The 13,588-nt window shown below is 33.9% G+C and overlaps 1 protein-coding gene across 1 annotated transcript; it reads right to left on the reverse strand.

Moving 5' to 3' along the window:
* Window positions 1-9,629: 9,629 nt before the first annotated feature.
* On the reverse strand, window positions 9,630-12,278 carry LOC123220593 (pectinesterase-like). The gene is made up of 2 exons (XM_044642857.1): window positions 11,379-12,278; window positions 9,630-10,388 (listed from the first exon to the last, which is right to left on the reverse strand). The coding sequence occupies exons 1-2, from the start codon at window positions 12,241-12,243 to the stop codon at window positions 9,691-9,693; spliced, it is 1,563 nt and encodes a 520-aa protein (XP_044498792.1). The 5' UTR covers window positions 12,244-12,278; the 3' UTR covers window positions 9,630-9,690.
* Between the last annotated feature and the right edge of the window lie 1,310 nt (window positions 12,279-13,588).

The raw sequence follows: 13,588 nt of genomic DNA on the forward strand, positions 1-13,588 counted from the left end.
TGAACAAATTGGCCAACCATGCTTGCCAAATTTTGACTGTTGAATAATCCAAAAGTCATGTTTTAGGCTTTTGAAAATTTGGTCAATCAAATCTCTCTTCAGTCGACCTATTAGAACAACAAAATTTCTAATGGCTAGTATCATGTAAATGTCATGAAAGTTCCACGTTATGTTTGGTTGACCACAATAAATCTGGTTAATCAAATTTTATGTGTTTTGAAATTTTATAACAATTAGGCTTGTGAATAGCACTACATTTTTCAGTTTTCTTTATAAAAACTCAATCAAATCCACTTGCAAACGACTTTTGTAAGCTGGAATTTTTACACAATTGAGAGCAAAATATTCTTAAGCTATCCACTTATAAATCTTTATGTCTAATCAAAACTCTTGCTAATTCACTTTTTTGTAATCATATATATTGGGGAGCCATACTATGTGTATTAACAGTAAAATGAAACGATGACAAAACGCACCGTTTTATTATTCATGGTATTTTGGCAATAAAAGTTGAGGGTTGTTGACTTTTGGAAGGTTGTATTGCTTCACTTCTTCTTCAGTTCATCAGTTCAAACTGAAGTTGATTAGATCTTCGATATTCAACGATCAAACGACAAACATGATTTGAATCAGTTAGAGATCAATGACGGATATTTCAGTTGACAGTTGGAAGTGGTTAATTAATTAGTTAGTTGATTCTCTTTTGTATAAATGTTGTTGTAGAACTCATTTTTTTCCTAATGAAAAATAGAGGTATTTCAGATAAAGGTTTTGTGCATTTCTTTGTGTTCTTCTTCTTTCGATTCAATTCCTTTCCATGGTATCAGAGCTTCTTGACTTACGTCAGATGACTAATTCAACTTTGTCTCCTATTTCGGTGACTTTTAGTGTTCCAAAGAAAGATCTTGGCTCCTGTTCATGATGTTGTGGTGGGTATCTAGTTCATGGTGGTTCAAAGTTTCAGATGACAGGGAATACGAGTTATCCAGTTTCCAATCTACAACCTATCAGCCCAAAACTCTCAAAAGATAACTACAAACACTAGAGAGTACATGTACTTCACTCAATAGGTGCTCATGACCTAGAAAAACACCTCACAGGTCTGGTTTCTTGTCCCTCACCCTTCGTTGTTGAAAAATCAGTGGATGGTTTGAGTGAAATAAGAAAACGAAATGAGCAATATTCAATATGGAAGAGATTTGACAAAATTTTGCTAAGCTGGTTAATGGCATCTATTTCAGAGTCCATGTTTTCTCATGTGGCTACCTGTAGAATAGCTAGTGAGGCTTGACTTGCTCTTGAGCATTACTTTGTAACAGAATCTAAAGCTAGGTTGGTGAGTCTTAGGATTACTTTGCAAACATTGAAAAAGGGAAGTCTTAGTGTTCATAAGTATATTAGGAGAATGAAAGGCATCTTTGATGCCTTAGTATTTAGTGGGCAAAGTATTGTGGAAGATGAGCTAGTGAATTATATAATAAAAGGCTTAGGTCCAGAGTTCGAACCAATTGTCATACGTATCATGACCAAGATAGATGGATCAGTGGAGAAATTGACTTTACTAGAACTCAAGCTAATATTGCAGAAGTATGAAAACAAACTTAGTAAATTTCCTTATGATTTTAGTCTTAGCTCTGTTAACTTGGTAAATCAGCATGCTAAAAGGTTTAGTGGAGCTACCAATGTGGGTTCATCCTTTATGAGAGGAGGTGAAAGTGGTCAATTTTCAAAGGTGGATGCTAGTAATGTTACAATTTCTGGTAGATCTTTAGAGCAAAGAGGTGTGAGATCTATTGGGCCTGGAATACGTTATCCTGTTCAAGGAAGAGGTAGAGATAGGTTTGGGAATAAGTCTAGAGTTATTTGTCAACTTTGTGGTAAGCCAGGACATGTGGTTTTGCAATGCTACCACAAGTTTGATATCACCTATATGGGGCATTCCTAATCCTACAGTGAACAGTCACAAGGCTACTCTTAATACCCTATTGTAGCTCCTCAGTTTAATCAGTTATCAAATAGCCCATCCCAGTCACACATACCATATTCTCAGTCTTATCCCACATCACAGAAACACTCTAGCCTGTCATTTCACACCTTTTCATAACCTGCATCCTCTGTTACTTAACCTATTGCTCAGTTGGTAAACCTCACTTCAGTGTATAATGGTCAGTTCTCAAATACTAGTTTACAAGCTCTTGTTGCCAATCCAAACACTGTTGAAGACATGAGCTAGTACATGGATTCGAGAGCCTCTGATCATGTTACTTCTCAGATGGAGTAGCTTACTGTCAAAAAAGATTACACAAGAAATCAACAACTTCAGGTTAAGAGTGGTGAGTGCTTAAGAATATCTCATAAAGGTTCTACCCTTTATCTACCTTTTTGGCCAATAAATACCTATATCTAAAAAGTTTCCTATGTGTGCCTAGAATAACAAAAAATCTACTTAGAATTTCTAAATTTACTCATGATAATAATGTAATTGTTGAGTTTCTAAGTGATTGTTGTCTTGTCAAGGACAATGACACCAAGGTGGTGCTTTTGCAAGGGATTCTTAAGGATGGATTATATCAGCTTCAACCTGCTCTTGCTTTTTCTAAAGCTATCAGTTTTCAATCAAATATGATTTTTGATTTTTCTCATAGTTACACTACTGATTTGAATAAATTTTCAGATTATACAAGCTTGGTTATGCATGTTAATAAAACTGATGTTTGTCTTTGGCATAAAAGACTGGGTCACCCTAATGAAAAAGTCATGCAATCTGTCTTGAACACCTTAAATATTAAAACCGATTTTTCAAATTTTCTTTTTTGTGAAGACTGCCATTTTGGCAAGCATAAGCAAAGTCATTTTTCTAGTTCAAATGTAAGAGCTTTTAAAGTCTTAGAACTAATTCGTAGTGATTTGTGGGGCCCTACCCCTATGCCATCAAAAGAAGGTTTTAAATATTACTCGCATTTTCTTGATGATCATTCCAGGTTTACTTGGTTGTTTCCCTTGCGAAGTATGAGTGAAGTAGGACTGGCTTTTAAGTATTTTCATAAGTATGTTGAAAACCAATTTGAAAAAAGACTTAAAACCATTCAGATTGATTGGGGAGGAGAAAGGAGGGGTGGGGGGGAGTTTAGAGCTCTTGTACCTTATTTCCAGGAGAATGGCATCCATTTTAAAGTGTCTTGTCCTCATACACATCGGCAAAATGAGAGCGCTGAGCATAAACATAGACATATAGTAGAGCTTGGTTTAGTTTTAATGTCCTAAGCAGGTTTACCTCTTTCTTATTGGTGGGACTCTTTCCAAACTTCTATTTATCTAATTAACAAGATGCCTACTCCAATTCTAAACAATACCAGTCCTTATCAGATCCTTTTTGATAAAAATCCAGATTATTCTCTTCTAAAAGCTTTTAGGTGTGCTTGTTTCTATTTCTCATACCTTATAACAAGCACAAATTTGATTTCCATACCCAAAAGTGTGTGTTCTTATGGTATAGTTTATATCACAAGGGTTTCAAGTGTCTTAGTAAGTTTGGAAAGGTTTTTATTTATGTATCTGTCAAATTCAATGAGACAAATTTTCCTTTTAAAACAGATAAAGGTTTTACTGAGTTACTATTTCCAAACTCTTCAAAGAATTCTTCAATGTCTACTCTCAATTTTTTCTTGCCAAATGATTTAAGAAGTCCTGTCAATAGTTATGGTTCTCCAGTTATTAGTGATTCATTCACTGCAGGTACTCACAATTATCAACAACCATTTTCAATCACTAAACAACCTTCCATTGATACCACATATTCTTCAACTCATAAACCTACATCTAAACATGTCCCTATTCTTCTAGAATCAAACTTTCCTGTCATTCCAAAACCTGATGTTAAGGCCATACCATCTTACACATTTGTACACACAGGTCCAACTTCATCACAACCCATTATATCCTTACACACTCATGACACATTTCAATCAGAAGTTGTTGCTCCTATTAATCCAACTTACATAACTGCCACATCTAAACACATTTCAGTGCATCCCATGCTAACTAGGGCTAAGATAAGGCATCTACCGCCTCTTAGGACTTTTCATTTGTATATGAAATTGTTCCAAAAGAGCCTATGTTTGTATATGAAACCCTTAATCATCTTGGTTGGTTTAAAGCCATAGAGACAAAATATGAAGCTTTGGTAAGGAATCAAACATGGGAGTTAGTGCACCCACACTAGCTCAACATTTGGTAGGTCATAAGTGGGTCTACAAAACAAAACTAAATGTAGATAGGACTATGTAGAAATTAAAGGCTAGGTTGGTAGCCAAGAGGTTCCAACAAATTGCTGGCATTGACTACCTAGATACTTTTAGCCCAGTAGTGAAGACGGTGACTATTAGGGTGATCTTGACATTGGCTGTGACTTATAAATAGTCAGTCCATCAAATAGATATCAATAATGCTTTCCTTAATAGAGAGCTGCGTGAGGAAGTTTATATGAGCCAATCTCAAGGTTTTGTTGATAGTAGCAAACCACAATATGTGTGTAGATTGAAGAAGGCCTTATATGGTCTAAAACAAACTCCTAGAGCCTGGTATGATAAGTTGAAACGAGTATTGCTTGACAAAGGTTTTGTGAACATTGTGTTTGATTCAAGTCTGTTTGTCTTAGGTACTTCACATGTGACTATCTTTGTGCTAATATATGTGGATGACATTCTATTGACAGGCTCAAATTGTGCTTATATTCAGTCACTAATTGAGGATCTTAATAGTCAATTTTCACTAAAAGACTTAGGGGAACTAAATTTCTTTTTAGGCATTGAGGTACATAAATCTGAGCATGGGTTGTATTTATGTCAAGCCAAATATGCTATTGAACTATTAGTTAAAACTCATATGGTAGATGCTGAGGCTTGTCAAACCCCTATGACAACTAGTGTAAAATTGTGTGTAGGAGATAGTGAACCCTTTAGTAACCCCACATTATATAGGAATACCATTGAGGCTTTATGATATCTGACTATCACAAGGCCTGACTTGTCCTTTTTGGTAAATAAGCTAAGCCAGTATATAAAAGATCCCACTTTGAGGTAGTGGCAAACATGTAAGAGGGTGTTAAGATATATAAAAGGGACTCACAATTATGGGCTACTTATTAAACCTATTTATGTGTTCACAATGGAAGCTTTTGCAGATGCAGATTAGCCAGGTGACTTGGGTGACAGAAGATCTACAAGTGGGTATGCTGTGTTCTTTGGCTTAAATTTGGTTCAATGGGGCTCCAAGAAACAGAAGGTGGTGGCCATTTCTTCCACTGAGGCAAAATACTGAGCAGTAAGTCAGGTGGCCATTGAAATAGCAAGGTTAAAAAGTCTTCTGCAGGAGATTAAAGTTTCTTGTTCAGTACACCTATAGTGTGGTGTGATAATACTAGTGCAGGACATCTAGCTTCCAATGTTGTCTTTCACAATAGAACAAAACATATAGAAATTGATGTGCACTTTATAAGAGAACAAATTGCATCTAAGAGTCTAAAGATTCAGTATGTACCCATACAATATCAAATTGTTGATGTTCTCACTAAACCTTTGTCTATTGCAAGATTTTAGGAGCTACGGAGGAAGTTAAATGTTTTGAGTTGGTCAAAAGCTTCAACAGGGAAATCTGGAGAGGAATTGAAAGACTCAACAGTGTAAATTAGAGTAGACAAGTCAAAAGAACAAGCTCTTTAGACCATGATGTGTCATGTAATTTCAGTACGAAAGTATTTAGTTCAAGGAGAAGTTGTTAATTTTTTTGTTAGATGGTTGAAGAACAGTGTACTAGTATGAGTTACCCAACTTAAAGAGGAGTTGTCAAAAATTACAAATGGTTGAAGCGCGGCAGACTATTGAAAGAAGGTATTTGTATTGAGAAGGTAAAAAAGATAAAAAAATTGCAAGGGATCCAGGTACTGAGGTTGTCTTATATCCTCATCCTCAATTTCTATCTTTAATTTTTTTTCTTGGCTTTATTGGTTATCTCGGCCTAGAAATCTTGGGTGTTAAATGAACAGTACCAACTCAATATCTAAGAAATGAGATTTCTATAGTTGTTTAAGTGAACTCTACAGAGAGTTCAAATTGAGGGAGGAGTTGTTATGTGCTATTTTTCTTGTTGTCATGGATGGTATTATTGATGGTTGTATGGTGTCCAACTATATTTCAAGGTGTGAATGCTGGGATTGATATATGTGGTGTGAAATAAATGGTAGGCTATAGGTTTGATTGTGATGTGTATTGGAATCTATTGTGAGCAAGCCAAACACCCTGTACCAGAGTGTTAGCCTTGAGGGAGGATATTAAGAGTAAAATGAAATGATGTGATCTGTCATTATGATAAAATGCACCGTTTTATTATTCATGGTATTTTGGCAATAAAAGTTTAGGGTTGTTGACTTCTGGAAGGTTGTATTGCTTCACTTCTTCTTCAGTTCATCAGTTCAAACTGAAGTTGATTAGATCTTTGATGTTCAACGATCGAACGACAAACATGATTTGAATCAGTTAGAGATCAACGATAGGTATTTCAGTTAACAACTGGAAGTGGTTAATCAATTAGTAGTTGATTCTTTTTTGTATAAATGTTGCTATAGAACTCATTTTTTTCTAATGAAAAACAGAGTTATTTCAAATAATGGTTTTGTGCATTTCTTTGTGTTCTTCTTCTTTCGATTCAATTCCTTTTCAATGTGTACCCCCTTTTAAATACATAAATAGGTATATACTTATACATATCATCATGTGATTAGAAGTTACTTTATTTTTTATTTAAAATCACTCAATGATATAATAATACATATAAATGTATACTTATTTGTGTATTCAAAATGGTTATGCATAGTTTGGAGGAGACTTTTAATTGGTTACCCATTTGTGTATACCCATTTGTGTATTCAAAATAGTTATGCATTAAGAGACTTTTAATTTTATATTTTCGTAAATTCATATTGTAAAAAAGTGAGTTTCACTCTTGTTGAGACTATTTGTATTGTGAAGAAAAACTTGGTTAGAGTTTTGTTAGGCCAAACGACTATTTCCCACCCAAGGTTTGATGTTTTCTCAAATGTCCTCCCTTTAACTATGGAAACACCAAACACCCACCCATGGCCGGTTAGATTTAATAAAACCCTAACGCCTGAAAATTTTATCTCTTTTTGCCCCCCTAAACTTTAAAAACTAAAATTTTCCCTCAGCCTAAGTTTTAAAAAATGGCAGTTTCACCCTAGGGTTTGGTTTTGAAATCTCCGGCGACCGTTCCGGCTCTATTGCCGATGACCTCTCCCTCCCGAAGTAGCCTCTCCTTTCGGCGAATGCTTTCCTCCCATTTGGAGGCTCGATAGACGTCGGAGATGTCTTGGGAGACAAAGAACTTCGTCGGGGAAGACGAAGTTCTTCGTCTTGCGTCTTCCTCTTCCCAGGCGAAGACGAAGCTGTCGTCTTCCCATTCTTCTGGGAAGACGATCGTCTTCCCAGACGAAGACGATCGTCTTCCCACGAAGTTGAACTTCGTCTTCCCTGACAAAGTTCTTCGTCTCCCAAGGAGAAGACGAAGCCGATCGAGCCTCCAAATAGGAGGAAAGCATTCGCCGGAAAGAGAGGCTGCTTCGGGATGGAGAGGCCATTGGCAATGGAGCTGGAATGGTCGCCGGAGATTTCAAAACCAAACCCTAGGGTGAAACTGCCATTTTTTAAAACTTAGGTTGGGGGAAAAATTTAGTTTTAAAGTTTAGGGGGGCAAAATTAGATTCTATTTTAGTTTATTTTTAATATTATAGCGAAAATGATGATTTTACCCTTACCACCGTTAGAGTTTTGTTAAATCTAACCGGCCATAGGTGGGTATTTGATGTTTCCATAGTTAAAGGGTGAAAACTTGAGAAAACATCAAACCTTGGGTGGGAAATAGTCATTTGGCCGTTTTGTTAAATAAGTATTAGTAAAATACTCCAAGAGAGATAGTTTGGAGGAGTGAATGTAATTTGAGTTATGTCATACCATTATATACCATGATTTTGTTTTCTTAATCTTTTAACATTTTATTTATAGTTATATGTTATTTTTGCTTGTGCTGATTATTTGTAATAACTTTTGACATTATCATAAAATGTATTGAAAATAGTTAATATTGATTAAGTGGTGTCAATTGCATTAATCTTTTAAATTGGCATTAATAGTTTAAAAAGTCTAATTCACCCCCTCTTAAGTCATTTGATTATTCAAATTAATGTTTTTATAACTGGATATTTAATTAAGAGGCAACTTTAATGTTGTATTGGTGTGAATTAAAGTTAATGAAATTGGATCATAAAATATTATCTTGATTCCATTGGATTTCCAAGTTCACTTCACAATGTATCCTACTTAAGAATTAATTAGTTTTACTAGACACACTCATTAATAATATTATAGTTAATTTTGATCAAATTAATTAAAGATTTCTTCTAAGATGACATATGGTTTATAAACCTAAGGGTTTGCCTATATCAAGGGATCAAAGTAGGAAACCCTAGGCACAAAAATTAGATCAAGAAAATCAGGTTTATTGATCTTGAGTGTTTGTGATATTTTTGTGTGTGAAATCAAGAAAGGATTAAGCTTTGCCATACAAGTAGTGGAGAAGAGCATAGAAGTTCCTAACAAAATCCCATCTAATTTCAAGGGTACCCCTTTTTTAAATTTCTAATATATTTTTCATTTTGAATGTTTAGAGGTAAAATCCATTCACATGTGATTTTGCTTTCAATTATTCCAAGAATAATTATTAATTAAATTTAATGTATCAAAGTAACATACAAATTTGGGAGAATTGCAGAAGAAGATAAAGTAAGAAAAGAAAACAACAAATTAAAGAATTTAGTATTGTATGATCAAAATCTTTAAATTACACAAAATTTGTCTCCATTGCTTAAAAATATAATTAGGGTTTATTAGACTAAGTAGTGGATTGTGCCCACCCAGATAAGTTTGGCATGACCTAGTCTTGGTATGGCTTACAAATTTGAAGGCTGTGTGAAGTTTGACAGGAAAGCTTGCAGGCAGCTTGACACAACTTGTAAAAATAAAAAATTAGAAAAAAAAAAAAATTTTTAGTGAATCAGCCTACCAAGAAACCTACAAAAGCATGCGAGGCTTCAAAATTTGCTAGCTGATAAGACCTATTAAGGTCGGCATTTTTGCAGGTCTTGACCCAGTATGACATAGGATATACTAATTTTGGCATGACTGGTTGCCAAAAAAAAAGAGAAAAATTTCTAACATATGGTAAATCTATTATATCCTATATAATCATTTTAATTAAAAAATTATAATTAAAATTTTAATAATAAATGAAGTCACAAGAGACAAAATATTAAGAACAGTAAAAGCCTGTAGGAAAATACGTATTGTTAATACAATGTGTACACACTAACACAGGAGTCAAATACCTACCCATTAACCATATTCACTTATTGAAAAAACAGAAAAGGCGATTCAACGAAACATAATTAACAATAAGACATAATGTGCACAAATAATACAAATAAACTTAATATAAATAACGATGTATTATCGTATGATTTGATGTTTTTTTTAATTCAATCACATGATAATATATCATTATTTATATTCAAATTTTTATATATAATTTTATTGTAACAATAAACACATATAAGAAAGTATCTTAACCAAGTAATCCTACGTCAAATGAAACCCCAGTGGATGGCAACCAAAGATTCCCAGAAATTAGACCACCAACAGTAAATGCTTGAGCTTCTGCAATTGTAAGTGAAGCCTTATACCCCGGCCAATTGACTCGACCAGAAGTCGAAGCTCCAGGCCCTGAATTCTTAAACTCCCCGTAATAAACCGTTTTAAGACCCTTGCTTCCCGACCATGGCGACCATCCTGATGGATGTATTGAATCATCCAAGAATGACTGCATTACAACCGTTCTTGAATATTCCTTCCACGGTCTTCCAAGATACGTTGCCACTTTTGATTTAACAGGAAACAAATCCGGGGCTGCCATAATTTTACAATTGTGTATCGAAATGCCTGTGTTTTGGTTTGGATTGGAGCGACCTTGAGCGGTTATGAAATTACGTTGGCCATTTGAGGGCTTTCGGATGTAAATGTTACAGCTTTGAAAAACTACCGCCGAGTTTCCAAAGATGAAATCAACTGTTCCATAAATGTCAGTTTCCCTGTAAAACTGGCGTTTGGAGTGAGTGTATAGAGTATCTTGGTAGCCTAAAATGGAGCATCGAAATATTACAGATTTATCGGAGCCAAGTCGAAGAGCAACAGCTTGATGCTTGGCAGGACCAGCAGTGTTCACAAATGTAATGTCTCGAGCAATGAACCCATCGCCCATGGCAGCTGAAATTCATAATTTTGAATAAAGGACAAATTAATTAACACTAATCACTACTACAATGTATAAGGTTATCTATATATGCATATATGCATGGCCCATCCATATTTTAAACATGAAAGGCAAAACCATATACTCAATATTTGATATTGTTAAATGACATTATTTATCAAATTTTGTTTCCATTTGATACCTTAAAATGTTGCTTCTCAAATCATAAGTCAAAAGATATAAATAAAAGGATCCGACATTAATTTTCTATCTAATGACTACAACTAATTTGTTTAATCAAATTTAGAAAATTTGATCTTTTATGCAGCAAGGAATAAATTAGAAGGTTCCTGAGGCATCTTGTTAATAGTTTTAAAGGCTACTTGACGCATTAAAAATCATTCCCTTTATTTATTCCTACATTATTGTCCATTTTCAGCTTCAATTTTTATTTACAAAAGACTAAGGTTTGTCTCTAATTGTCAAATATCAAGCTTTTTTAAACTTGTAATGTTATGAATAATACCATACAAGGGGATACTATTTTAGATGAATTAATTTTGCACTTGATACTCACAAAACTTTTAAAAAAATTATTATTTATAAAAAACCCAAAAATAAAAAGAAAAAAGAAAACGGGCGGTGGATATAAATCAAATCAAGCCTGTATACACCTCTTAACTTTAGTTTAACTTGAATTCAATTTAAATTTGACGAGTTAAAATTAAAAATAACTTTAATTTTAAACTGAATTAAACCATCATTTAACTTACAAATCGAACTGAATATGATTTTTTATAATTCGACTTTAATTCGGTTTTAAAACCAATCAAATCAAATCAAACTAAATTGGTTTTCAATACCGAACTAGCTCAATTCAAATTCAGCTTTCATAAAAAGCCCTTAATCGTTGAACATTTCGGTGCTTGGTAGAAGATTATTAACAAAATAAATGTAACAATATGAAATAAAAAGAGAGAAATTAATGAAAAGGAAATGCTCACCGACAGTTGCTGACTGAAAAGTCGTCCAGCCCTCGTCAGCGTTTCTATCACCGACAATGACAGTTTTGCCCTTTCCGTCACCCACCAGCATTATGTTCTTTTGCTTGGTTGAGAATTTAAGATTCTCATGGTAAGTCCCAGCTTTTACATGAATTACCTTTCTACCCTCCCCCGCTAATGACCCAATTGCTTTACCTATTGTTTTATGTGTCCCATTCCCATGCTTTTCCACGACACCACTTATTTCTATTTCCTCTATAGAAGCTTTTAGAAGGTTCCTCTCAAATTTTGACACCCATTTTGGAAATTTATCATTATTTATATTATTATGAGACAATAATTTCCTTCTACCATTTCCCCTAGCCTTAATTGACACATAAATTGCTAAAGAATTTGTCAATGAATCACTCAAATTTTTTACCATAGACTCCATTAACTTGGTTTCTAATTTCATCTTATGATAATTTTCTTTAAGACTCTCTAGACAAGTTTGTTGATTGGTTAAAGCAGAACTCAACCATGTTTGGATATCATAAGGGTTTTGAATAATGAAATTGTAGTATTTTAAGTGATCAACGATATTAGACAATTGATCAATACTATCATCAAGCAATTCTATACAATCAACCATTGTTCCACTGATCAAATGCATGTTTTGACTTCGAACCTTCTTCAATGAAGAAGACGCAAAGATGAGAGTAGATTGAGCTTCTTTCAGACAGAATTTGATTGATTCATCTAACAATGATGTTTTAGAGGATGAGGGTTTTGGAAAATGGGATTTCATTGGGTTTGTGTTACTAAAAACGGTTTGGTAACAAAGAAATAGAGTAAATAGAAAGATAAATAGAGAAGTAGAAGACATTTTTTTGTTTATAGGGTTTTTGCAGGGGAGAAGAGAAATAGAGAGTATTTGATGTGAGAAATCAACTCATAATATTGTAATATATATATAGCAAAAACTTCTCCAAAAGACTTAATGATTACTTGGAATAGAGATTTCAATTATTGGAATCTCACTGTTCATCTGACTCCCAACTATGGTTTAAGCAACTCTAAACTACTGCCTTAACTATATTGTTGTTGGTTAGAAGTATTAAACATTAATGTTTTTAAATTAAAATAGTATGAATTGATTTATTATATCACATCAATTTTAATATATTTTATTTTTATTTTTATTAATTATTAAATCATATAATATAAAATATTATTTATAATAACTAAATGAATACTCGGATAATAGTGCTCATATAGAAGATGTGGTCGCTACCAAGGTGGCTCAATCACCGTTGCTGTGATCTGATCTCATGCAAAAAGAGGAAAAATAGTACTTGTTGTATTATGGTAATTTATAGAAAAATAGAAAAACCAAAAAAGTGTCACGTCGTTACCTTCAATTTTGTCTCTCAATTTATTGAATTATTTTGGTATTAATTATTGATTAGCCGTCAAAAAGTTGTAGAGGCTTCACATTCACACTACCATACAATTTGATTAGATTTGATTTAAAATGCCAACAGAATTGGAGAAAACAATGTACTATACTTAATGGTTAATTTCAAGTTTCCAATTATTTTAAAATAATCTTATTAGCCCAAACTTCAAAAAACTAAAATATTATTGTCGAAACCAAAGTTATCTATGTAAGTTTAGTCAATATTTGGAATAGTTTAATCGTCCCTTTTGACCTTTATTTCTGTCTTTCTCTTGTCCTAGCAAACTATTCTATACAGCCAACCATGTAAGTCACTCTTTCTCTTATACATACCATCTCTCCGTCGCACACTTGGTTGAACTTTATCACCATTATTATCACTATTGAGTTACCATCTCATGACATCAACAAACTATCCCAATTTAAAAATCACCCCTTCTCCTATCCATTATCTCTCATCACTTTGTTGCATGTTTGATTGATTTCTATTATCACTATTGTCGCCACTTAGTCACGACCCTCTTATCTGCACAAGCCACTCTCACGCTCCAAATCCCAACCCCCAAGCAGTGGCAGTGTGTGGATTATGAGAGTCTTGGTATGGTCTGAGGGTCATGAGAACATTGGTAGTGTGAGAGTCATGGCAGCAGTGATACTAGTGTGATTGTTATGGCAGTGGTGGCGTTTGTGTTATGGTGGCAGTAAAAAAATGGCTGATATATTCAATGCGTGGCCACATGTTAGCTACTCACTTGTTCACCATTTCAAATAT

The sequence above is a fragment of the Mangifera indica genome, chromosome 7 (assembly GCF_011075055.1).
Source record: "Mangifera indica cultivar Alphonso chromosome 7, CATAS_Mindica_2.1, whole genome shotgun sequence".
Lineage (NCBI taxonomy): Eukaryota > Viridiplantae > Streptophyta > Magnoliopsida > Sapindales > Anacardiaceae > Mangifera > Mangifera indica.

What these genes read in the sequence shown, in the direction of transcription:
- LOC123220593 (XM_044642857.1), bottom strand. Translation starts at nt 12,243, where the DNA reads ATGTCTTCTACTTCTCTATTTATCTTTCTATTTACTCTATTTCTTTGT. An exon ending in TTTTCAGTCAGCAACTGTCG is followed by an intron (nt 10,389 to 11,378) that starts GTGAGCATTTCC and finishes TATGAATTTCAG; the next exon opens with CTGCCATGGGCGATGGGTTC.